Here is a 27,199-nt window from a genome sequence, read left to right on the forward strand (position 1 = left end):
GTAAAAATCTGTTGTTCTGCCCCTGAACAAGGCAGTTAACCCACTGTTCCTAGGCGGTCATTGTAAATAAGAATTTGTTCTTAATTGACTTGCCTAGTTAAATAAAGGTGAAATAAAATAAAACCAAGAGCTCTGCACTAACTATTGTCTGAAAATTTAAATTTCAAACATTTAATGATTTTCAAGAAGAATCTTCAGTCCTGTTGTTTTTAAATCACTTATATGGCAAACCGGGTTATCAGCCAGCTCTATCAGAAATCAAATCCCCTTTCTGACAAAATAAGTCACCAAAGGCCGTGTATCAGAGTACAGATGAGAGAATAGATTTTGGTCATCCAGTCTGCCTGGGTGACCCCTGGGAGGGGGGCCAGGTTTTATACCAGAGAGTAGTTTAGGTTAGACTGCAGAAAAAGTACAAAAAAGGTACAGAAAGCTGTTTGGACCAAAAAATATTCTTGGAGAAAGAGGTTCCATTTGAGAAATGACGCCTGAATAGTTGTGTGAAGGAACAAGGGTCTGGAAAGTGTAGTTTAGACAATGTGAATGAAAAGAGCTCTCACTAGGACAAAGGTATGTGTACTTTGTGTTAGAATGATCAGAGCAGGAGTCTCTCTTTTTAGTACCATTACCTCACTGACACAATGAAGTCAATTCAGAGTTCATTTAAAAAGTGCATTTAGGGCTTACACACTTTACAAGATTAAAAGAAGTGGAACCAAATAATGAATGGGACAATCACTTCTTACATAGAGAGCTTACAGTATAGAGGCGTGATCACACCTATGATGATGGCTCTTATGATACTGTATCTATGCCCCCTACTGCACCCAGTAATCACATCCACTAGAAATAGATGGGTTCATACTGAGCCCAGGGCCCATATCCACAAAGCATCTTAGAGTAGGAGTGTTGGATCTAGGATCAGTTTCGCCTTTTATATCATAATGAATAAGATTAAATGGACAGGTTGGGATCTGATCCAGCACTCCTACTCTGAGATGACTCTGACTCTGTCCTAAATGACAACTTATTTCCTTTATAGTGCACTACTTTTGACCTGGGCCTATAGAATGGTTCCTTTTCTCTGCCGGTGAGAGACAATGTTATTGTATGAATGGTATAGTTACCTGCTTGTGATGCACTTTGTGACACAGGAAGAGGGGAAGAGGGAGAGTGGGGGGAGGGAAGGGTGCAGGTAGAGTCCTAGGGAAGGGGCTACTGATGGAGAATAGGGTCAACTCTAATATCATGATGTGGCAAGATCAGACCCACACTACAAGGTTAGAGTCGTGTATTTATGATAGTCATTGGAATACAAACTCCAAAAAGAGGGGTGTGTGAAGGGGAGAGCGCAACCTTTCCGTTGAACACTACTGGGCTATCATCTCCATGTCAGCGGCTGGGCTACACTCTTTGAGAAAGGGTCGAGTTACGCTGAGAATAATCTTGCCTACCAAGCAATTCTACCACCTCAGTTGGCAGAGAATGGGTGTTATGGATGTTGTGGAAGCTTGGATTGGAAAATGAAGAACATCTGGGAATATGGAGCTTCTGCCAGAAGTGAATTGGCGGTGTGTGTGTGGGTGTCGGGTGTGTGTTTGCGTGCTTCTGTTCGTGTCTGTGTATGTGTGTGGTGGTAGGCCAGACCAACTGTCTCAAGTCCATCTCAACAAGTGGAATCAGTGGAAACAGCAGCAGGGTGGGAAACTGTCCTGCAGTACTGTTTGTTGCTGCCAGACCAATTGCGTGTCCCAAATGACACCCTATTGCATTTATAGTGCACTACTTATGACCAGAGCTCTATGGACCCTGGTCAAAAGTAGTGCACTATATAGGAAATAGGGTGTAATTTGGGCCTCAAACCAGAGGTGGTGGTGGTAAGCCAGACCATCTGGTTAGAGAACTATGTATGCTGCAGTGTTTCCAAATGATTATTCTCTAGGTGGAGCACAAAGCAACATCCAGGTCAATAGTAACCAACAGAAGCCAAACTATTTTAGGCAGGAGGGAACATAGCTACATGGCTCCGTGTGTTGTGTGTGTGAACGCATCTAATCGTCATTAGTTTTCATGCTTCGTTAAGGGACTGTGCCATCACATTTTTGGGGAACACATTCAACACAACCTTGTCAGATCGAAAACCCTTATCTTTACATGTAATACTATAAAAATGTTTTTTAAAAGAACGTGAGGATTTTTGACATCTTTGTCCTCACTGATTTGTAGGGACTGAATCAGTCAATCTACTGGGAACTCAATCGAAAGAAAGCCAGTGGTCAATCCAGTGTACCACAGAATGTCAGGGAAGAGGGGGTTATTCTTGGGTTGATATAGTAGATAACTCACCTTGTATAAAGACCCTCTTCCACATGATCCTGCCAACATGGTTTCCCCCAAGGAAGATGAGGTTGGACAGAATGAGCATGGCTGTGGAGAAGGCTGAGATGAGAGCCAAACATCGCCTCCTCATGGCTGGGGAGATACAGCGCTCCTAGAGATGGGAGGAGCAATGCAGTCACTATCATAACAGTTACAGTAGCACACAGAGGAAGTAGCAACAAAAGTTAATGACATACAGAGGGAGGGGCAACATACAAGTTAGAGTAACATACAGAAAGAGGGGCAACCAACACAGTGGAGAAGGCCTCCGGGGAGAGACAGCGCTCCAACAGAGGGAGGGGCAACCAACACAGTGGAGAAGGCCTCCGGGGAGAGACAGCGCTCCAACAGAGGGAGGGGCAACCAACACAGTGGAGAAGGCCTCTGGGGAGAGACAGCGCTCCTACAGAGGGAGGGGCAACCAACACAGTGGAGAAGGCCTCCGGGGAGAGACAGCGCTCCTACAGAGGGAGGGGCAACCAACACAGTGGAGAAGGCCTCTGGGGAGAGACAGCGCTCCTACAGAGGGAGGGGCAACCAACACAGTGGAGAAGGCCTCCGGGGAGAGACAGCGCTCCTACAGAGGGAGGGGCAACCAACACAGTGGAGAAGGCCTCCGGGGAGAGACAGCGCTCCTACAGAGGGAGGGGCAACCAACACAGAGGAGAAGGCCTCCGTGGAGAGACAGCGCTCCTACAGAGGGAGGGGCAACCAACACAGTGGCGAAGGCCTCCGGGGAGAGACAGCGCTCCTACAGAGGGAGGAGCAACATGCTGTCACTACTAGGTATGTGACAACTGGACAATTTGTCTTAATGTTTAAACAACTATTTTCCTCATCGGTTTTCCGTTAACACAATAAGAATATTTTGCAAAATTCTCAGTGCAGATGGTCTACATCACGCTTTCCTCTTTTCACGAGAGTGGCGCGTATAACTTGTTGTTTTTATCCAATTAGAAGCCATCAAACCATCACTAGGCAAGTTAACAGGAGATACAGTATCTAGACTAATCAATGGAAGATGGAATTAAAATTACTAAAAGTTCAAATGAGAAGGACAGGCTTCAACACCAATACACAACAGTTAGGCTGATCGGAGTTGTTGTTAACTAGCATCTCCTGGCTTGATGCAGTCAAGACCAAGACAGGTACTATGTAATCAGATGAGATGATAAATAACTAGCAATAAGTTAGCCTACCAGCATGAGTCGACTTGGTTTCTATCTCCCCTCCCTGCTTCCCTCGTCACTCAGACGCACACTGCATGGTCCCTTTCTCACTCTGTTTGTTGTTGCACATTACAGCTCCAGTTTATAAACTAGCTTATTTTCTCCTACTAACGTTAAAGCATTGTTGCGTTAAGTACTTGCAATTTTTCCCCTTTATGACGATGACTGGGAGCTGTTAGTGGTAGTTTTGTGATATCGACATTGTGTTTTTTTACGATCGCAATTCACACACCTAGTCACTACCACAACAGTTACAGAGGGAGGAGCAACAAGATGTCACTACCATACCAGTTAAAGAGGGAGGAGCAACAAGATGTCACTACCATACCAGTTACAGAGGGAGGAGCAACAAGATGTCACTACCATACCAGTTAGAGGGAGGAGCAACAAGATGTCACTACCACAACAGTTACAGAGGGAGGAGCAACAAGATGTCACTACCATACCAGTTAAAGAGGGAGGAGCAACAAGATGTCACTACCATACCAGTTACAGAGGAAGCAACAACCTGCTATCATACCTGAACTAGAGAGTTCAATTAAAAAGCATCTGGTCCTTCTGTACTAGCCTAAAATAAAGTCTCATTCACACATGCTGAGAAGGGGAAGCTGTTTATGGTTCATGACACATTTTTCAGTATTACTGTAGCTATCCGAGATGATTCCCTTAATTTCTGGTGACAGAGGTGAGGGAGCTAAACAAATAGCTGTTTGGGGAGAGAAATAGGAACAGGGCAGAGAGGAGGGAGGTGGGGCAGTGGAAGAGGGAGAATACGAGACTTAGGGAAATCAGCAGAAGCATCCCTACTTCCCATCATCAATCATCCCATCACTGTCATAAAGCACACAGTCAGGCAGGCAGACACACTCTCACTCTCACACTCTCTCACTCTCACTCTCACTCTCAGCTGTGTTCCATCCTGCCTAAAAGAGCTTGGCTTCTGTTGGTTTCAATTGAACTGAATGTTGCTTTGCGCTCCACCTAGAAGAGACTAATCTAGTGGAAACACTGCAGCACACTGCAGGAGACACACAGGCAGCCTGGTCTGATGGAGTGGACTCGGAGGCTCGCGGGTGGAAGGAGTAGAGGGGTGTAAACTGAAACTACGATAAACTACATCTCTCAGTGGAGAATGACAATAATGTGGAATGTGTGTAGTGAGAAGTGTAATAGAAAGATATGGGCGTTGGACCCCATTTCCCTCCTTTAGGGAACAGTAGTTATAGCCGTAACATTATGTTCCCTTTCAGTCAGTCAACTTCAATGCATCAAACTATGGGGAAATATAGTCACGCCCCAAGCCGACCCCAACGAATGCTAAAAGAAAATGGCCCCTGGCAGACCACCCAGACCTGACCCTGCCAGATGCAGAAGTCTGGGTGTTACGTACACGGTGTGCTGCCTGGAGACTTTCCAATGTCCCAGCAGTAAGCACACTGTGGGCTACACTGGGAGCAGTGACATCCAAGCGATAAAACCTTACAAAACCATGTGGGTCTTCCGAGTGGGACAGCGGTCTAAGGCACTACATCAAAGTACTAGCTGCGTCACTACAGATCCTGGTTTGATCCCAGGTTGTGTCGCAGCCGGCCGCGACCGGGAGATCCATGAGGCGGGGCACAATTGGCCCAGCGTCGTCCGGGTTAGGGGAGGGTTTGGCTGACACGGTGCAGTGCGCCGGCAACATATTGGTGGGGCTGGCTTCTGGGTTAAGCAAGCATTGTGTCAAGAAGCATTGCGGCTTGGCGGGGTCATGTTTCGGAGGATACACAGCTCTCGACCTTTGCCTCTCCCGAGTCCATACGGGAGTTGCAGCGATTTGACAAGACTAACTACCAATTGGATATCACAAAATTGGGGGTAAAACATTTATACAGTGCCTTGCGAAAGTATTCGGTCCCCTTGAACTTTGCAACCTTTTGCCACATTTCAGGCTTCAAACATAAAGATATAAAACTGTATTTTTTTGTGAAGAATCAACAACAAGTGGGACACAATCATGAAGTGGAACGACATTTATTGGATATTTCAAACTTTTTTAACAAATCAACAACTGAAAAGTTGGGCGTGCAAAATTATTCAGCCCCTTTACTTTCAGTGCAGCAAACTCTCTCCAGAAGTTCAGTGAGGATCTCTGAATGATCCAATGTTGACCTAAATGACTAATGATGATAAATACAATCCACTTGTGTGTAATCAAGTCTCCGTATAAATGCACCTGCACTGTGATAGTCTCAGAGGTCCGTTAAAAGCGCAGAGAGCATCATGAAGAACAAGGAACACACCAGGCAGGTCCGAGATACTGTTGTGAAGAAGTTTAAAGCCGGATTTGGATACAAAAAGATTTCTCAAGCTTTAAACATCCCAAGGAGCACTGTGCAAGCGATAATATTGAAATGGAAGGAGTATCAGACCACTGCAAATCTACCAAGACCTGGCCGTCCCTCTAAACTTTCAGCTCATACAAGGAGAAGACTGATAAGAGATGCAGCCAAGAGGCATCACTCTGGATGAACTGCAGAGATCTACAGCTGAGGTGGGAGACTCTGTCCATAGGACAACAAATCTGCACAAATCTGACCTTTATGGAAGAGTGGCAAGAAGAAAGCCATTTCTTAAAGATATCCATAAAAAGTGTTGTTTAAAGTTTGCCACAAGCCACCTGGGAGACACACCAAACATGTGGAAGAAGGTGCTCTGGTCAGATGAAACCAAAATTGAACTTTTTAGCAACAATGCAAAACGTTATGTTTGGCGTAAAAGCAACACAGCTGAACACACCATCCCCACTGTCAAACATGATGGTGGCAGCATCATGGTTTGGGCCTGCTTTTCTTCAGCAGGGACAGGGAAGATGGTTAAAATTGATGGGAAGATGGATGGAGCCAAATACAGGACCATTCTGGAAGAAAACCTGATGGAGTCTGCAAAAGACCTGAGACTGGGACGGAGATTTGTCTTCCAACAAGACAATGATCCAAAACATAAAGCAAAATCTACAATGGAATGGTTCACAAATAAACATATCCAGGTGTTAGAATGGCCAAGTCAAAGTCCAGACCTGAATCCAATCGAGAATCTGTGGAAAGAACTGAAAACTGCTGTTCACAAATGCTCTCCATCCAACCTCACTGAGCTCGAGCTGTTTTGCAAGGAGGAATGGGAAAAAATGGCATTCTCTCGATGTGCAAAACTGATAGAGACATACCCCAAGTGACTTACAGCTGTAATCGCAGCAAAAGGTGGCGCTACAAAGTATTAACTTAAGGGGGCTGAATAATTTTGCACGCCCAATTTTTCAGTTTTTGATTTGTTAAAAAAGTTTGAAATATCCAATAAATGTCGTTCCACTTCATGATTGTGTCCCACTTGTTGTTGATTCTTCACAAAAAAATACAGTTTTATATCTTTATGTTTGAAGCCTGAAATGTGGCAAAAGGTCGCAAAGTTCAAGGGGGCCGAATACTTTCACAAGGCACTGTATATGTATGGAAAAAATTGTGGCGATGACCAACTTGCCGCAGCACAAATATATCCTATAGTCAACCCTTTAAACAACGCCCAAGACGCTGCCAGACCCCTGGTGGAGTGGGTGCGTACACCGCTAGGTCACCCTTGCCCCTTGCTGCTATAGGTCATGGGGAGAGCCGCTGCTTAGGGGGCGTCCTGCCGTGAGCTGGATCAGCAAAACAGACAAAAAGCCGGTCACAACCAGATATCCCGGGTCCATTCAATGTATGTGCTTAAAGCTCGCAATGGACACAGGGCATGTAAGCTCTGTTGCTCTCTAGAAGCAAAAGGAGGCAAAAAGGAAAATAGCTCAAAAGCTAAGGATCTGTATGACATTGCCATGAATTTCGGGGCAAAGGCCGCAATGTCACCTCAGAGTTGCCCGGGGGAACTGAGTGCCGGATAACGTGTGAAGGTCCCCAAAATGTTTAGCCAAGGCCAAAGCCATGAGTAGGGAGGTTTTGTAAGAGAGGATCTTCAGATCCATTGACTCCAGATGCCTCTAAAACCAGCACCAAGTACCATGTGGGCGCAATAGGTTTAGAGACTGGTCTGAGACAACGTACACCTTACAGGAACCGCACAACCAGGGAGTGGGCCCCTTGTTAGGCTCCATCAATTCCCACAAACCCCCCCTAGATAGCCATGTACTTTTAACGGGGGAAATTCCCGCCCCTGCTCAAAAAGCTCCTGTAGGAACATAAGGATGTCCTTCACAGACGATGTCCCTCACAGAGCACTGAAAAATAACAAGTCCTTTATCTTGACACCAGAACTCAAACTCTTGCCATATACAGTGCCTTCGGAAAATATTCAGACCCCTCCACTTTTTTCACATTTTGTTACGTTACAGCCTTATTCTAAAATGTATTAAATAAAACAATTCCTCAGCCATCTTCACACAATAACCCATAATGACAAAGCGAAAACAGGTTTTTACATTTATAAAATTAAAACAGAAATACCTTATTTACAAGTATTTAGTCCCTTTGCTATGAGACTCGAAATTGATCAAAATTGATCTTGTTTCCATTGATTATCCTTGAGATGTTTCTCCAACTTGATTGCAGTCCACCTGTAGAAAATTCAATTGACTGGACATGATGATTTGGAAAGGCACACACCAGTCTCTATAAGGTCCTACAGTTTACAGTGTCAGAGCAAAAACCAAGCCATGAGGTCGAAGGAATTGTCCGTAGAGTTCTGAGACAGGATTGTGTTGAGGCACCGATCTGGGGAAGGGTTCAAAAACATTTCTGCAGCATTGAAGACCCCCAAGAACACAATGGCCTCCATCATTCTGGATGGAACCACCAAGACTCTTCCTAGAGCTGGCCACTTGGCCAAACTGAGCAATCGGGGGAGAAAGGCCTTGGTCAGAGAGGTGACCAAGAACCCAATGGTCACTGACAGAGCTCCAGAGTTCCTCTGTGGAGATAGGAGACCCTTACAGAAGGACAGCCATCTCTGTAGCACTCCACCAATCAGGCCTTTATGGTAGAGTTGCAAGACGGAAGCCACTCCTTAGGTGGCACCATCATGCTGTGGGGATGTTTTCAGTGGCAGGGACTGGGAGACTAGTCAGGGTCGAGGGAAAGATGAACGGAGCAAAGTACAGAGATATCCATTATGAAAACCTACTCCAGAGTGCTCAGGACCTCAGAATGGAGCTGAAGGTTCACCTACCAACAGGGCAGCGACCCTAAGCACACAGCCAAGACAATGCAGGAGTGGCTTCAGGAAAACTCTCGGAATGTCATTGAGTGGCCCAGCCAGAGCCCGGACTTGAACCCGATCAAACATCTTTGCAGAGACCTGAAAATATCTGTGCAGCAACGCTCATTATCTAACCTGACGGAGCTGCAGAGAAGAATGGGAGAAACTCCCAAATACAGGTGTGCCAAGCTTGTAGCGTTATACCCAAGAAGAATGGAGGCTGTAATCGCTGCCAAAGGCGCTTCAACAAAGTACTGAGTAAAGGGTCTGAATACTTATGTAAATGTGTTATTTCAGTTGTTTTTTTTATCAATTAGCAAACATTTCTAAAAACCTGTCTTTGCTTTGTCATTATGGGGTATTGTGTGTCGATTGCTGAGGGAAAACAACAATTTAATACATTTTAGAATAACTTAACAAAATGTGGAAACAGTAATGGTGTCTGAATACTTTCCGAAGGCACTGTAGGTCTAGAATGGGAAGCAAAGCCCCGTCCCATCCCTTTTCGGAACCAGGAAATATTTGACAAAGGAACCACTCGGATTGCCTGCTTCTGGAGATGAGGCAATATTTCCTCAAAACGGGCACAGAGGCCTCTGGAACAGTCAATATGATGCTGCAGAAGCGTGGAGGACACAATAAATTGTACCCTGTACCCTGATGGAACCCTGATGTGGACTGGGAAATATTGTTTCTTCTTCCATTTCCACCATTCTTGACAACCGTGTGTCTGAACATCAAGAAGGGACACTTTTCATCGAACTCACATGTGGGAGACAACACTTTTGACATCTTCGAACACTGTGGAACTCCTGATTTTGCCTAAAGCCTGGCCCACTCTCGGTACAAGGGCTTCGGTGATCAGTGAAAACCCCGATAGGCAGTACCACCTGGGGGTACTGTTGTCACAATGAGCCTCACTCAGTTAAGGCGGTAAGATGCGATACGGTAACTAGCTGGCACCCAGCACTGAACCGCAACATTAAAAATAGACCCAGGGGGAAAAAATTATCATGAAGGTTACCCTACCGACCAGTCATAGGTACTGGCCACAAAGCGCCTTGTAGCCTAGCTGGGAATGGGACAGACAGCTCTGAAAAACAAACCCCTTCTGTGCTAACAGACATGGGCGATTCATAATTGAATCCAATTCTCCCAGGAATGAAAAGCGGTGAGCTGGAGAAAGACAGCTCATTTCAGAGTTCATATGAACCACAGAGACTGTGTGTTGGATAATAGCATGGTCATGTCCAACCCTGCTTGAGTCCCCAACCAACCACCACATTATAACCATGGAATGCAGGGTTCCAGAGGGGAATTAAACATGGACAAGCTTCCAACACACATTGCGCTTCCATGAGACTGTATAGACTGCATGAAGCCCAGCCCCCTTATGGGCACAGAGGGCTCCAGCAATGGCTGACAAAGTACCCCATTTTCCGTAAACAAAACGCGGGGGCACCGTCGTCACAGCAATGTTTTTGTTGAGTTGTGCAGCTGCTCAGGGAAAAAAAACACAATCCTCACCCTCTCTATTCCCTCCAACTCCAGGAATTGAAGAGAGGCAAGCAGGGCCTAACGAAGGCAGACACAAGCAGTGGGGGGGATACCTCTCTCAGAGAAGCCTACCGTAACCGTTGACAGAGCACAACACAGGAACCAGGGGACATTAGACCAGACCAATGACCCAAACCATCTCCTCGTCTCACAACATAGACTCAGCCGAGGTACTGGCACCCGGGAGAGGAAGTCACTATCGGAAACACCAAGCCCCCTAAAGAACAGTGCCAGTCGCCCCCTAGTCTCCCAAACTAACAGATTTGAGAGAGGGCAGCCTGAATACGCACCGAGCAGAGACATACAAGACATCCAATGTGAGTATCTTTTAATTAATTGGGGCATGGTTGCAAACCCGAACCCGGCTTGTTAGCTTTCATTGTTTTGGTATAACAACCACACAAACTTCAGCCCACAAAGGCCAGGGGGCGGCCATGCTCTACCACTAAGGGACAGTTTATTTGGTGCAACGTAAGACAGTCTTGTGTTCACATTGTTTGTTATAGTAGCGTGAATCATTTTGGTTCACACAGGGGTGAAGGGAATAATTTAATGAATTAATCCGAGCCTCACGCCAATCACCTGTGTAAGGCAGGGCTTCCAGAGAGGCGCAGATTTCATTGGCTTTGTCAGGCGTGATTGTAGATCCTTTAACTGAAGTCGCTAATGTGTGACTCCCCCATAGTATGTTGTACTGAAGTTGACTGACAAAGAGAACCGATAAGTAGTTGCCATATGTAAGTGTCAATTTGTTAATAACTGAACAGAGGAGTTTGCTCATCTCCTAAATTGCCTTCTCCAGTGTAGGATGCTCAGATGTATCCTGCCATGGAAGAGTTTTGAAATCCACCACACCCCCTTTGAAAGAGCTGTTTGGAATGATAAAAGCTACTTAGCTTTTGTCTAGCAAAACTAGCCAAGTTCTTTTTACCACTTTACACATGTATTTTGGGATTCAAACTCTGTAAGCCTCATTTGCCTGAGGACATGCTAGAGGAGTCTCCTTTCATACAAGTGTATTTATTTTCACGTTCTCTCATCGATTACCTTGAACCTTTTTCAAAAGAGGACATGAGGATTCAAGGTTCTCCCAGAGCGAAAGCAAAAGAGAGAGGCAGAGATGGAGTGAAAGAAAGAAGGGAGAGGGTCCAGGCCTCAGCTTCCCTGCCCTTCCAGTGTGATGAAGAGTCAGCCAACAGACCCAGGCTCGACTAAGCACGTTTTGTGTACACACACACACAGACACTATCAACCCTACCCACATGGAAAGACCAGATGCATTTCAAAGAGCCTTAGAGGAACAGTTCGTAATTCAGAAACAAATGTGACATTCATTCATTAATTCAATCAATCATGTGTTCTCACAAACAATAGAGGGGTAGATGAGGGCTACGGTGAGTAAAGACTTCAGTGACTTACAATAGATGGATAGACGAGGGGAGAAGAGATGAGGATGGTCACTCCATTCTCCACCAGCACCCCGACCCAGTTCATCAGAGCCCAGTACTGTAGGTAGTCATGTCCTCCATGCCAGAAACATACAAAGCCAAATGCCAGAGCCGTGGACAGCATCTTCCACAGCAGCCCGTGGTGAGAACCTCCTAATGGGATGTAAATGTACCTGGGACAGGGAGGGCGACAAAGTCAGCAACCACGGGTAGCATGGACTTCAGAAAGACATTATACACAAAACACAGGGCTACCAGGTAACAGAGTACGTGAGTGCAGTTGATCAGGTTGGAAATCCCGCTCTTCACTCAGGGCCCCAGCGCTCCACATCCTTTCCAGCTGCTCCGCTAAAAACAGCTACTCACTCAAAAAATAAATGCCGCTGCAAATTCGCTCCATTCATTAAAATCACTATTTAACCAACATCCATCTACCGTGATAAAAAGTACACAACATGTAAAGTGTTGGTCCCATGTTTCATGAGCTGAAATAAAATATCCCAGAAATGCTCCATATGCACAAAAAGCTTATTTCTTTCAAATGTGTTTACATCCCTGTTAATGAGCATTTCTCCTTTTCCAAGATAATCCATTCACCTGCCAGGTGTGGCATATCAAGAAGCTGTTTAAACAGCATGATCATTACACAGGTGCACCTTGTACTGGGGACCATAAAAGGCCATTCTAAAATGTGCAGTTTCGTCACACAACGCCACAGATGTCTCAAGTTGAGGGAGCGTGCAATTGGCATGCAGACTGCAGGAATGTCCACAAGAGCTGTTGCCAGATAATTGAATGTTCATTTCTCAAAAGAGAAATTTGCCTCACAACCGCAGTCCATGTGTATGGCGTTGTGTGGTCAAGCGGTTTGCTGATGTAAACATTGTGAACACAGTTCCCCATGGTTATGGTATGGGCAGGCATACACTACGGACAACTACCACAATTGCATTTTATCAATGGCAATTTGAATGCACAGAAATACATACTGTGGCGAGATCTTGAGGCCCATTGTGAGGCCAATTTCTTTTAAGGTATCTGTGACCATCAGATGTATATCTGTATTCCCAGTCATGTGAAATCCATAGATTAGGGCCTAATTCATTTAAATTTACTAAAATCTTTGAAATTGTTTCATGTTGCGTTTATATATTTTGTCATTATATTTTTGTGACTACCTGGATCTACCATTTGGTTTTGAAGAATTGAAACCAAACCATAAGATTTGCATGAAAAGTATTTTAATAAACAACAGGAAAAGGGCTAATTATTTCAAATAGGCTACATATCGTATTAAACTGCACATAAACACTCTAAATAGGCCAGGAGCCAGACGGTAGCCAAGAAGGAACGAAAATGAATTATTTAGGCTATATTATTTAAATTACAGAGGCAAGAAAAAGTACAGTTGAAGTCGGAAGTTTACATACACTTAGGTTGGAGTCATTAAAACTCATTTTTCAAACACTCCATAAATTTCTTGTTAACAAACTATAGTTTTGGCAAGTCGGTTAGGACATCTACTTTGTGCATGACACGTAATTTTTCCAACAATTGTTTACAGATGGATTATTTCACTTATAATTCACTGCAGTGGTTATGGGCGCTGTATTGCAGCGACAGCTGTGCCACCAGAGACCCTGGGTTCGCGCCCAGGCTCTGTCGTAACCGGCCGCGACCGACAGGTCCGTGGGGCGACGCAAAATTGGCCTAGGGTCGTCCTGGTTAGGGAGGGCTTGGCCGGTAGGGATATCCTTGTCTCATCGCGCACCAGCAAGTCAACAATTCTTAATCTTAGGTCCTCTAAGATCTCTTTTGTTCGAGGCGTGGATCACATCAGGCAATGCTTGTTATGAATAGCAAACTCACATCTCCAATCTCATCTCATTGATTTGACTCCAAGTCATTAGCCTAGGGGTTCACATACTTTTCACAACCTACACTGTGAATGTTTAAATGATGTATTCAATATAGACAAGAAAAATACAATAATTTGTGTGTTAATAGTTCAAGCACACTATATTTGTCTAATGTTGTGACTTAGATGAATATCAGATCAAATTTGATGACCAATTTATGTAGAAATCCAGGTAATTCCAAAGGGTTCACATACTTTTTCTTGCCACTGTATGTCAAGGCTATAGCCTCCAAATCAAATACATTGTGATGCATTTGCGACACACTAGGCTGGCAGGGACATCAAGTGCTCAGCATTTAAACAACATCCCGTTGAATCAAATCATAGTCTAAAGATTGCACATAGGCTGTGACTTACTAAGAATTCATTACAAATTTTAAAAAGAAAAGCCTTATTAGGATCCAGCTACATTTTTTTAAAACATGAGTTTGGCCAGAGTCTGTGGCTTCAGGCTCATAAGATGGTGGCCTGGAGAGCAGGCCAGCTGCGCAGAATACCCAAAGCGGAAAGCTCCCTGAAAGAGGTAATATGCCAGGCCTATCGGGCCAATTTTTTAAAATGTATTTTACCTTTATTTGACTAGGCAAGTCAGTTAAGAACAAATTCATTTTTTCAATGATGGCCTAGGAACAGTGGGTTAACTGCCTTGTTCAGGGGCAGGACGACAGATTTGTACCGTGTCAGCTCGGGGAGTCAAACTTGCAACCTGTCGGTTACTCGTCCAATACTCTAACCACTAGGCTACCCTGCCGCGCCCCAAAATCAATGATGGTATGATATTGTATAGATAATATAATTAAAATGAACAAAACTTATAAGATATCAGATTTTTAGTTTATAAATACTTTGCTACAATGACAGACTTAGCTAGCTACCCACCTTCTTTCTTTCTTTTAGCATGTGCACATACTAAGTAACGTTACACCATCATGCTTTCGGGATACCTGTCTTTTCAGATTCCACAATGATTCTTTAGTTGTGGACATGACATCTTGCTCTTGGTCTTCCTCATCTTTGTAAGTCACCTTGATTTTTCACCTGTGTGTTTTATCAGTTTCTTTATGAAAATATTTAGCGAACTTCATGACAGTAGCTAAAGCAAGTGGCTATAGCAGCACACAAGTAGATTACAAATGCATGCTGGGCCGGGCATGCCCTGAGCTCGAGAAGTGAGCGCTACTGGTACGCTATGGAGCGAAATTGGAGCGGGCGAGAAGGCCAAAGCTCCAGCCTTTGGGAAACTTGCTCCTGTCAAATTGGGCACGCTCCACTCCTTGCTTCGCTCAAGCTGTGTTCACATATTTTGACGGGAAATACAATCTAAAAGTTATTTGCGGTTATTGGGCAGGAAAAAAAATAAAAACATGTGGTTGTTTCCTGGTTCCTAATGATGGACTAGATTTAGGGACACGTTTCTGGACATCTCATTTCAAATAGTACAGTACATTGAAATCTGCCATTTCAATGTAAATGCAACATCCACACTCATCAATCTACACTCATCAGCCAAACAGTAAGAACATCTTGTGCATAACGAGACCAGGGATGCAGAGACAATTACACTGTGATGAATGTGTTTCATAAAAACAAAGCCCTACCTCTTTGCCTGCAGAGAGACACCCACTACAATGAATGATAAACCTCTAAATTGGAAAGGAGGGATTTGTCAGATGTTCTACGGCTATACAGTCTCTGGGGTAAGACGAGGGGTAACCGACCGGTTGTGTAAGTATGACGAGTGGTAACAGAGCAGAGCTTCTTGTTCTCCCACACAAATCTTTGTTTTTCTACGTCTGTATTTCATTGCCAGTCTGAACCGGACTAGCAGAGCTTGACATTCAGCATGGTTCCATTTCTTCTTTGTAGAAACAGTACTGGGTAGCCTTCATGAAAAAGTAATTATTGGAAATTCAAGGCCACACAACAGAGACAGGATAACAAGACTCACAGGTGTTTGAATCAAACAAGAGAACAGGCAGGTGCCTGGATTAGCAAAAACGTAACAGCATTTTCTTTGTATGTGTTTGTTTTGCAATCAGCTGATGCAGACCTAACCATAGGATGAGGGAAACAGACGTAAAGCTACCGAGAGCCTCTTAAAGAAAGGAGAGGGAAAGAGAGCGAGAGCAGTTGAGAAAACAGTTTGAGATTAGAATAGCATAACAAAATCTAGCCTAGAAACATATCACCAACGTAGACTAGAAAGTGTGCTTTTCTTTTCTCGAGCGTGTGGGGGTGGATTTGTCATCTCCTCTGTGTCACTTAAACAATTAAAACGACTGTGTTTGGGAGGCTGCCTGTTGTCATCCACTCTGCTCCTGTGGCGTCTCACTAATCCCTGAGGGAGACAGCGGTCGACCAGGCACCAAATCTTACATCATGCCCTCCTATCGTGAACACAGATTATACCACAGCTTTTACACATACACTCAATGTAACACAGCAACACCTGATTGCACCCAATCTCCCAACACAGCCCTAAAAAAAGATTAGACCTCCCACTTTCAGACAGACACTCACTGTTCTTACCAGAGCAACACTCGCTGTATTAGATCTATACTCTGTCAATCATCCTGTTTGTTCACTGTTGAATCAAATTGTGCCCCAGACACAATGTTTGCTATTGTTGCTATGCATATTGTTATGGAATAGTTTGGTAGTTGAGTTCTTAAGAGCACAATTAGACACTACACTATCACTTCCAAAACTCCAGCCCCAGGTGGCAGCAGCAACCGGATCAGGTGCTGTGCTCTTCCAGGAGGTCTTGTTAAGTGTTGATTGAGCACAGTGGTGGGCTATTAGAGTTACTGCAGGTGATGGCAGCGTGAGAACTTCTAGGCCAGAGAGGCCTGCCCACGTTTCTTGGATTATGTGTGTTTGGGATGCAAGTCTTTTTTGTACATTTTGGTCACCATCAGCTTGAACAACAGTAATTTGCATGCGCTCGTCAACCAATGGGGTCAAGACAGAGCTAGCTCTGGACCCTGGACTCAAAGTGTATTGGTTGCGTACATAGTTTAGCAGATGTTATAGAGGGTGCAGCGAAATGCTTGCTACTAGCTCCAAACAACGCAGTAAAATGTCAAACCAGTCGACAAATAACCAAAAATGAACACATTATTTTAAAAACACAAATAGCCTAATTAACAACCCAAATAGCACTGTAACAGTATACCAAATACAATCTATATGCATCTACACCGGATAAACTTAAGACAAGGAATACTAAGAATGATATGTACAGCAGTATATGCACTACATGACCAAAAGTACGTGGACACTTGCTCATCGAACAGCTCATTCCAAAATCATGGGCATTAATATGGAGTTGATCCCCCCTTTGCTGCTATAACAGCATCCACTCTTCTGGGAAGGCTTTCCACTAGATGTTGGAACATTGCTGTAGAGACTTACTGGCATTCACTGTTACAATGTTGTGCGATTAGGCCTGGCTCGCAGTCGGTGTTACAATTCATCCAAAAGGTGTTCAATGAAGTTGAGATAAGGGTTCTATGCAGGCCAGTCAAGTTCTTCCACACAGATCTCGACAAACGATTTGTGTATGGACCTCCCTCTGTGCATGTGGGCATTGTCATGCTGAAACAGGAAAGGGCCTTCCCCAAACTATTGCCACAAAGTTTGAAGCACAGAATTGTCTACAATGTAATTGTATGCTGTAGCGTTAAGATTTCCCTTCACTGGAACTAAGGGGCCTAGATCGAACATTCTCCTGGCATCTGCCAAAATCAGATTTGTCTGTCGGACTGCCAGATGGTTAAGCGTGATTCATCACTCATCACTCCACTCCGCGAGCTTTACACAACTCAAGCCGACTCTTGGCATTGTGATCTTAGGCTTGTGTGCGGCTGCTCAGCCATGGAAACTCATTTCATGAATCCCGACGAAAAGTTATTGTGCCGATGTTGCGTCCAGAGGCAGTTTAGAACCGAGAACAGACACTTTTTCGTGCTTTGGTCCCGTTCTGTGAGCTTAATTGTCCTATCACTTTGCGGCTGAGCAGTTGTCACGCCTACACATTTCCACTTCACAATAACAGTACTTACAATTGACCAGGGAAGGTCTAGCAGGGCAGAAATTTGACGAACTGACTTGTTGGAAAGGTGGCGGTGCCACGTTGAAAGTCACTGAGCTCTTTAGTAAGGCCATTCTACTGTCAATGTTTGTCTATGGAGATTGCATGGCTGTGTGCTCAATTGTATACACCTGTCAGAAACTGCTGTGACTGAAATAGCCGAATCCACTAATTTGAAGGGCTGTCCACATACTTTTTTTTATATAGTTTATACATAGCATTCAAAGTATTCAGCCCCCTTGACTTAAAACAATTTAATCAATTTTAGGATAAGGCTGTAACATAACAAAATGTATAAAAAGTCAGGGGGCTGAATACTTCCCAAATACACTCTATACACTATATATACAAAAGTATGTGGACAGCCCTGCTAAATACACAAAAGCAGTAATAAACAGATAGGGGGAAAAACACTGAATGTAGTAACCCCTTCAGTAATGCATTTCCCCTTCATCTTAACGTTAAACGTAAATTGAAATGTCACATCTCTAGATACACATCCCTGGTTAAGGAGACTGGTTCCTACGAGGTCCTATGGGCCCTGGTCAAGAGTAGTGCACTAAATAGGGAATTGGATGCCATTTGGTACGCAACCAGTGTGAATAACGACCACTATTTCAGATGGTCAAGGGATTTGTCCTGTTATTATTACTAGAGCTCTGTACGGTCTGTGTATGTGTCCCCTGGGGCCCTCGCTAGTATCTCACCGTGCTGCTGCTTAGACCTGGGTTATAATAAACCATTTCAAATGCTTTAGCTGAGCTTGACTAAGCTTATCCGTTGCATTGGAATCAACAGCAAAGTCTCAAGTGGAAAGCCATGCCCGTCTGGCACTCCAGGCAGTCTAGGTCGTTTTGAAATGATTTCAAATAGTATTTGAACTCAGGTCCGCTACTATCTCACTGTGCTGCTATATCAGAACGTTAGCTAGCGTTCTGCGGTTTAACTGACAGTCTGCTGGGGGGTGTGTGTGTATGTGTGCGCTGGAGAGCTGCAGTGGAAACATCTGCATCTGAATGATGAGCCTGCATTTTGGGGCCTTCCTAAATACAAACGCCAGCATTTTCCTTTGAAATGCACCGCAAAAAAATACATCACAAAAAGAGAGTGCATTTATCTGGCAAGCTTTGTCACCAAGGTTAGCATGTTCCGAAATATGTAATAGAACTTAGTCAACCGCCTTTAATAAGGCAATTAGATCTATAAAGGGTTCTGTCCCTTCATTTTATTGAGTCTTGTTTAACAGCTGTGCGTGCACTGGTTTAAACACCCCATCACTTGTTCCAAGCTTTTACATGCTTTCCAAGCTCCCTCAGGTGGGCTGAGGCTATTTGCATGGCGACAACATTAAAAAGGTACAGTCTGTGATTGGTACATACATTTTTGGTCTTTAAAATGTATGATATCCAGTATACCCATTGATAATCGAATTCCAGATTGTAGCATTAAGAGAGCTGATGAAGCCTTATAGTGGTGTATGAGTGGAGACGATGGCGACAATGCAACAAGGCAGCCTACGTGGGAGAGAAGACAGCCATTTGAATGCCTTAAGAGAGCTGTGGAACAGGACCTTTAACACATGCAGGGATGCTACAGACAATTAAAGCGGATTTAAAACTGCATTAGAACTACTTCAGCACCACTTTGGCGAGCTGGGGACGTGGGCATTGTGCATATAATTTGGTGTCGACGGCGGTGAGCCGAGCATCACAATCAGAAAACATTTCATCAGAAGAAACCTTTGAGGAAGATAGGGAAACCGCTACAGATGGACATTGTATCAGTGTTCAGAGCTGGAGGGTACCTAAATTCCATTATAACATGGATATGGATAATAATGATGGTCATGGATAGCTTTTATATAGTGTTATTACAAGTGTTCAAAGCATTTTATCTATTCAGTTGAAGTTGGAAGTTTACATACACTTAGGTTGGAGTCATTAAAACTCGATTTTCAACCACACCACAAATGTCTTGTTAACAAACTAGTTTGGCAAGTCGGTTAGGACATCTTCTTTGTGCATCACACAAGTACTTTTTCCAACCATTGTTTACAGAGTTTTAATTTATAATTCATTGTATCACAATTCCAGTGGGTCAGAAGTTTACATACACTAAGTTGACTGTGCCATTAAACAGCTTGGAAAATGCCAGAAAATGATGCCATGGCTCAAGGAGGAAGCCACTGCTCCAAAACCGCCATAAAAAAGCCAGACTACAGTTTGTAACTGCACATGGGGACAGAGATCGTACTTTTTGGCGTAATGTCCTCTGGTCTGACGAAACAAAAATAGAACTGTTCGGACATAATGACCATCGTTATGTTTGGAGGAAAAAGGGGGATGCTTGCAAGCTGAAGAACACCATCCCAAACGTGAAGCACGGGGGTGGCAGCATCATGTTGTGGGGGTGCTTTGCTGCAGGAGGGACTGGTGCACTTCACAACATAGATGGCATCATGAGGGAGGACTATTATGTGGATATATTGAAGCAACATCTCAAGACATCAGTCAGGAAGTTAAAGCTTGGTCGCAAATGGGTCTTCCAAATAGACAATGACCCCAAGCATACTTCCAAAGTTGTGGCAAAATGGCTTAAGGACAACAAAGTCAAGGTATTGGAGTGGCCATCACAAAGCCCTGACCTCAATCCTATAGAATATTTGTGGGCAGAACTGAAAAAGCGTGTGCGAGGAAGGAGGCCTACAAACATACGTCAGCTCTGTCAGGAAGAATGGGCCAAAATTCACCCAATTTATTGTGGGAAGGTTGTGGAAGGCTACCCGAAACATTTGATCCAAGTTAAACAATTTAAAGGCAATGCTACCAATTACTAATTGGGTGTATGTAAACTTCTGACCCACTGGGAATGTGATGAAAGAAATAAAAGCTGAAATACATCTCTATTATTATTTGGACATTTCACATTCTTAAAATAAAGTGGGGATCCTAACTGATCTAAGAGAGGGACTTTTTACTTGGATTAAATGTCAGGAATTGTGAAAAACTGAGTTTAAATGTATTTGGCTAAGGTGTATGTAAATGTCCGACTTCAACTGCAGGAATTATACGTTGAACAAAAATATAAACATGCAACAATTCATTTAAGGAGTTCATTTAAGGAAATCAGTCAATTGAAATAAATTCATTAGGCCCTAATCTAGGGATTTTACATGACTGGGGATAGAGATCTGTATATGTTCGTCACAGATTTAAAAAAACAATGAGGGGCGTAGATCAGAAAACCAGAATACCATCTGGTATGACCACCATTTGTCCCATGCAGCACGACACATCTCCTTCGCATAGAGTTGATCAGGCTTTTGATTGTGGCCTGTGGAATGTTGTTCTACTCTTCAAATGGTTGTGCGCAGTTTTGAATATTGGCGGGAACTGGAACACGCTGCTGTACACGTCAATCCAGAGCATTCCATGAGTTTGCAGGCCGTGGAAGAACTGGGACATTTTCAGCTTCCAGGAATTGTGTACAGATCCTTGCAACATGGTGCTGTGCATTATCACACTGAAACATGATGGAGGCAGATGTATTGCATGACAATGGGCCTCAGGATCTCGTCACGGTATCTCTGTGCATTCAAATTGACATCGATAAAATGCAATTGTTTGTTGTCAGTAGTTTACGCTTGCCCATACGATAACCCCACTGCCACCACGGGGCACTCTGTTCACAACGTTGACATCAGCAAATCGCTCGTCCACACAACACCATGCCATACACGCTTTCTGCCACCTGCCCGGTAGAGTTGAAACCGGGATACACCCGTTAAGATCACACTTCTCCAGCGTGTCAGTGGCAATCGAAGGTTAGCATTTGCCCACTGAAGTCGGTTACGACACCGAACTGCAGTCAGGTCCAGACCCAGGTGAGGAAGACGAGCATGCAGATGAGCTTGCCTTAGACGGTTTCTGACAATTTGTGCAGAAATTCTTCAGTTGGTAAACCCACAGTTTCATCAGCTGACCGGGTGGCTGGTCTCAGACGATCCCGCAGGTGAATAAGCCGGATGTGGAGGTCCTAGGCTGGCATGGTTACACATGGTTCTGCGGTTGTGAGACCAGTTGGACATACTGCCAAATTCTCTAAAACGATGTTTGAGGCAGCTTATGGTAGAGAAATTAACATTAAATTCTCTGGCAACAGCTCTAGTGGACATTCCTGCAGTCAGCATGCCAATTGCACGCTCCCTCTCAACTTGAGACATATGTGGCATTGTGTTTTAGAGTGACCTTTTATTGTCCCCAGCACAAGGTGCACCTGTGTAATGATCATGCTGTTTAATCAGCTTCTTGATATACCACACCTGTCAGGATGGATGGATTATCTTGGTAAAGGAGAAACACTCACTAATTGGGATGTAAACACAAAATCAGAGAAAAAAGCTTTTTCTGCGAATTAAACATTTCTGTGATCTTTTATTTCAGCTCATGAAACCAACCAACACTTTACATGTTGCATTTATATTTTCCTTCAGTATATAATTCAAAGCATTGTATGTAATGGCAGAGACCATGACTGCCTTCTTAGAGCACAATAATGCTCTCTCTCTAGTCACTGGTTTTGATTGAATTTGGCAGGAAAACACAGAATAGGTCTATTCCTGCAGTAAAAATACATTTTCAATTGAGACCTCCGATTGAAAATATATAGGTTAGTCCAGGACTAGCCTTTATCTTGGTCCGGGAACCTGGCCCTTCAAGTTTAGGTTGATGGATCTCGTCACTGGGGACATTATGGCAGGTGACTGACCTGAGAATGATGGTGTGGTAACCCAAGGTGAGGAACCTTTTTCCAAATGCAATCACCAGACCGAGCACAGAGCCCAAACTAACACATTCAGAGCTTATTGTCCATCATTAAAAACACAAAAAAAACTAAAAGTAGAAATGAACACAGATTCATTATGCATGTGTTTTATATGCGCATATTCAAAGAGATGAGCATTTTTCGAACAAAGCAAAAAATACAAAAAAAAATATGCCACACAAGTGGTTCACCTGTGATGGCAATACACAGCGTAATAATGAATACATGCAAATACAGCAGTGGATCAAACATCTTTTGTTTGCTGGAGATCCACATTGGCACAAGCCTCTATGTAGGTAGTAATGACGTGCGTTTTTGTACAGGGAATTTTACTGAGCTCTTGAATATTCAACAATGAATGTGCTCACAGGGAGTACCAAACAGCGCTTTCCAAATGTACCAGGACACATATTTAATAGAGGAACTCAAACGCCATATTTCTATGCTGCTTTTATTGTGTGGGGGGAAAAAAGCTTCCCACTGATTCAGCACATTGATTGTGAAAATTAATCTCCTGTAAGGTATGTGTAAGAATCTTTTCGAACCAAGCCGAGCACCCACAGAAACTGCAGTTTAAATAAAATAATTGTACAGTATCTGAGGTAGTTAAATAAATAAAAAATATATATACTTTCAAGGTACACTTTGTTAACTTCACTTGGTTATGTACCGCTTCCTCTCTGAACAATAGGGACAAGTAGGAAAGGACAATCCACAAAAACCGCAAACAGTGTTTTTGAACAGAGATACTAGTTGAACACAGGTTGGTTATTATTGTTTTACAGGTTCTACTCTGAGCCCCGCAGTTCACACATACAATGCAAACACAATATTTTACAATACTTATTTTTGCCCAACAGTGCCACCATGCGGCCAAACTGAACCATACTCTACAGGTTAGCTACACTCATCCCGAGCATGCGTGCCAACCATAATCACTCAGTCAAACAGATCAAAAGATAGCATAAACATGTGCCCGGTACAGTGCCACCACATGGTCCATCAGAATGTGCTTGCATATGTTGTCTTGACAGTGTTTGGAACATGTGTATCAAGTCTTGTTACAATACAAATATCTGTGTGTGATTATTGCGTGTTTATGTGCCAGACCATGCCCACGTGAATGTTTATTGGTCAGTAGCGGCCATGTTATTTGAGATGCATGCTTAGAAAATATTGTGATGAGAGACCTTGGTCTATATATATATCAAGTTTTGTGCAGATCGGTCATTCGGTGCCAGAGGAGTAGTGTTTTATGTGTTTTTCACAAACTTCTAAATGGCAGAAAATCCATATTGTCAGACCTTATGGTTCCAAATTTGTTCCTTGTGAGGAGAGGGGCCAATGTATCGAATTTCATGACTGTCAAACGGGGTGAAGGACATTTCAAAGATTGCACTTTCAATTGCTTGTTATAGTGCTACCATCTAGCCAATTAGCATGGCATTGCATGAGAGGGTGTAGCCCATGGGCCTTTACCATCATGCCAAGTTGCATTCTCCTAGGCCTTATGGGAATTTTCATTTTTTCACCACATCCAAGGAGAACCGAAATAATGAAGGCCAACAAAAACAATAGGATATCACCCAGTTTCGCTGCTTGAACCCCTAATAAATTGAAAAGGCTTGAAAGAAATACACTTTTTCAAATTTACTTTTCCCACCCATGTTAATTTGAAACATGCTGATTTTGCAGGAAGGCATCAAAACCATATATTTCAATTGTGTTCCATTTTTCCAATCTTGTGGTAACAAATTTCTACACATACAGTTGAAGTCGGAAGTTTACATACACCTTAGCCAAATTCATTTAAAACTCAGTTATTCACAATTCCTGACATTTAATCCAAGTAAAAATTCCCTGTCTCAGGTCAGTTAGCATCACCACTTTATTTTAAGAATGTGAAATGTCAGAATAATATAGTTGAGAAGATGATTCATTTCAGCTTTTATTTCTTTCATCACATTACCAGTGGGTCAGAAGTTTACATACACTCAATTAGTATTCAGTAGCATTGCCTTTAAATTGCTTATCTTGGGTCAAACGTTTCGGGTAGCCTTCCACAAGCGTCCCACAATAAGTTGGGTGAATTTTGGCCCATTCCTCCTGACAGAGCTGAGTCAGGTTTGTAGGCCTCCTTTCACGCATACGCTTTTTCAGTTCTGCCCACACATTTTACCAGAACTTTGGAAGTATGCTTGGGGTCATTGTCCATTTGGAAGACCCATTTGCGACCAAGCTTATACTTCCTGATGTCTTGAGATGTTGCTTCAATATTTCAACATAAAATTGTCCTCCCTCATGATGCCATCTATTTTGTGAAGTGCACCAGTCCCTCCTGCAGTAAAGCACCCCCACAACATGATGATGCGAGCCCCGTGCTTCACGGTTGGGATGGTGTTCTTCGGCTTGCAAGCATCCCCCTTTTTCCTCCAAACATAACGATGGTCATTATGGCCAAACAGTTCTATTTTTGTTCCAACAGACCAGAGGACATCCCGCCAAAAAGTATGATCTTTGTCCCCATGTGCAGTTGCAAACCGTAGTCTGGCTTTTATATGGCGGTTTTTGAGCAGTGGCTTCTTCCATGCTGAGTGGCCTTCAGGTTGTCGATATAGGACGCTTTTTACTGTGGATATAAATACTTTTGCTTCCTCCAGCATCTTCAGAAGGTCATTTGCCGTTGTTCTGGGATTGATTTGCACTTTTCGCACCAAAGTACATTCATCTCTAGGAAACAGAACACGTCTCCTTCCTGAGTGGTATGCGCGGTCCCATGGTGTTTATACTTGCATACTATTGTTTGTACAGATTAACGTGGTACCAAACCAGGCGTTTGGAAATTGCTCCCAAGGATGAACCAGACTTGTGGAGATCTACAATTTTGTTTTTGAGGTCTTGGCTTATTTCTTTTGATTTTCCCATGATGTCAAGCAAAGAGGCACTGAGTTTGATGGGAGGCATTGAAATACATCCACAGGTACACCTCCAATTGACTCAAATTATGTTAATTAGCCTATCAGTAGCTTCTAAAGCCATGACATCATTTTCTGGAATTTTCCAAGCTGTTTAAAGGCACAGTCTACATACACTAAGTTAACTTCTGACCCACTGGAATTGTGATACAGTGAATTATAAGTGAAATAATCTGTTTGTAAACAATTGTTGGAAAAATTACTTGTGTCATGAACAAAGTAGATGTCCTAACCGACTTGCCATAACTATAGTTTGTTAATTAACAAGAAATTTGTGGAGTGGTTGAAAAAACGAGTTTTAATGACTCCAACCTAAGTGTTGGTAAACTTCCGACTTCAACTGTACTTCAATCATGTGGTATCAAATGTCTACGCGAATGTCATCCTTTGGTATAGCATTTCTAACACAATTGCTCTTAATTTGTCTATATAGGTTTTTCCTATTTAAAATGATCATACATATTTTTAGGAAATGTTGAAAATTTGAGTCTTACCTGATAAGCCAGTGATACAGCCCGACGTCAAAGTGTCTGGAAAACAATACATATTTACATTAAGGAGATAGGAGGGTGGTGAAATCTTTGATATACACATTTTACCAATTTGGTTACCATGTCTGTCAGTTGATGGAAATGAAAGTACACAACTACCAATGACATAAAACATCTGTTTTGTTGTTACTTTCAACTGTTTCTCATGATCTGCCACCACTTTGTCTCCACAGTCCTATATGTTTCTGTTTCAACAGGTGCACAGTGAGAGAAGAGAAAGTTGGGATCATGGCAGTATTTTGCCCCAGCATTTCATATTTCTGTAGATTTAGTCCAAAGCCAAAATTTCAAGAACAATATGAATGGATCATTTCTTGGTGTTTAATATGATTTTTCTGAAAATTAAAATAGGGACGAATGAAGGCTCAACGTTCCATATTATTTGGCTTTTCACGCTACACTGAGTATACAAAACATTAAGAACACCTGTTCTTTCCATGACAGACTGGCCAGGTGAAAGCTATGATCCCTTATTGATGTCACTTGCTAAATCAACTTCAAATCAGTTTAGATGAAGGGTAGGAGACTGGTTAAAGAAGGATTTTTATGCCTTGATACATGGATTGTGTATGTGTGTCTTGGACTGTGGCGGTCATGAAATTTTGTCAGCCCGTTATTGTCATGCAAAAGACTGCCGGTCTCACGGTAATTGATCATTATCTAACAAACATGTTTAGCATCTCCAGGCCTCCACACATACAAGACACTGATGCTCACCTTTGGAACATCTACATTTTAAAAAAGTCTAATAAATAATTTAATATACACCATCACAATAAATCCATTATTTATTTTAGTCAGGTCTAAAGAAACATAATATGAATTATATGTATTGCAGAAGAACAAAATATGAGTTGGCCTAATGCAGGCCTGTGCTATCTGGCTATGCTCTGTGCCATAGGTTGTAGGCTTGTTCTTGCTTCTAAGTCCCGTAGTATCATTTTATTTTATATGATTTTATAGCAAGAAGAAAATAACTGAACTTGGCTGAATAAAATA

At 43.1% G+C, this 27,199-nt stretch overlaps 1 protein-coding gene across 3 annotated transcripts in view; it reads right to left on the reverse strand.

Moving 5' to 3' along the window:
- The window catches only part of hhat (hedgehog acyltransferase), a 108,473-nt gene that overhangs the window by 40,620 nt on the left and 40,654 nt on the right, over positions 1–27,199 (reverse strand). For 2 of the 3 annotated variants that reach the window (XM_036960258.1, XM_036960259.1), the window contains exons 9-11: positions 26,144–26,179; positions 11,811–12,012; positions 2,347–2,491 (exon numbers count right to left, since the gene is read on the reverse strand). In XM_036960258.1, the coding sequence (XP_036816153.1) occupies positions 2,347–2,491; positions 11,811–12,012; positions 26,144–26,179 (383 nt within the window). The remainder of the gene's footprint in view (positions 1–2,346; positions 2,492–11,810; positions 12,013–26,143; positions 26,180–27,199) is intronic. The other variant, XM_036960260.1, reaches the window with a different exon arrangement.

Source organism: Oncorhynchus mykiss, chromosome 23 (genome assembly GCF_013265735.2).
Source record: "Oncorhynchus mykiss isolate Arlee chromosome 23, USDA_OmykA_1.1, whole genome shotgun sequence".
NCBI lineage: Eukaryota > Metazoa > Chordata > Actinopteri > Salmoniformes > Salmonidae > Oncorhynchus > Oncorhynchus mykiss.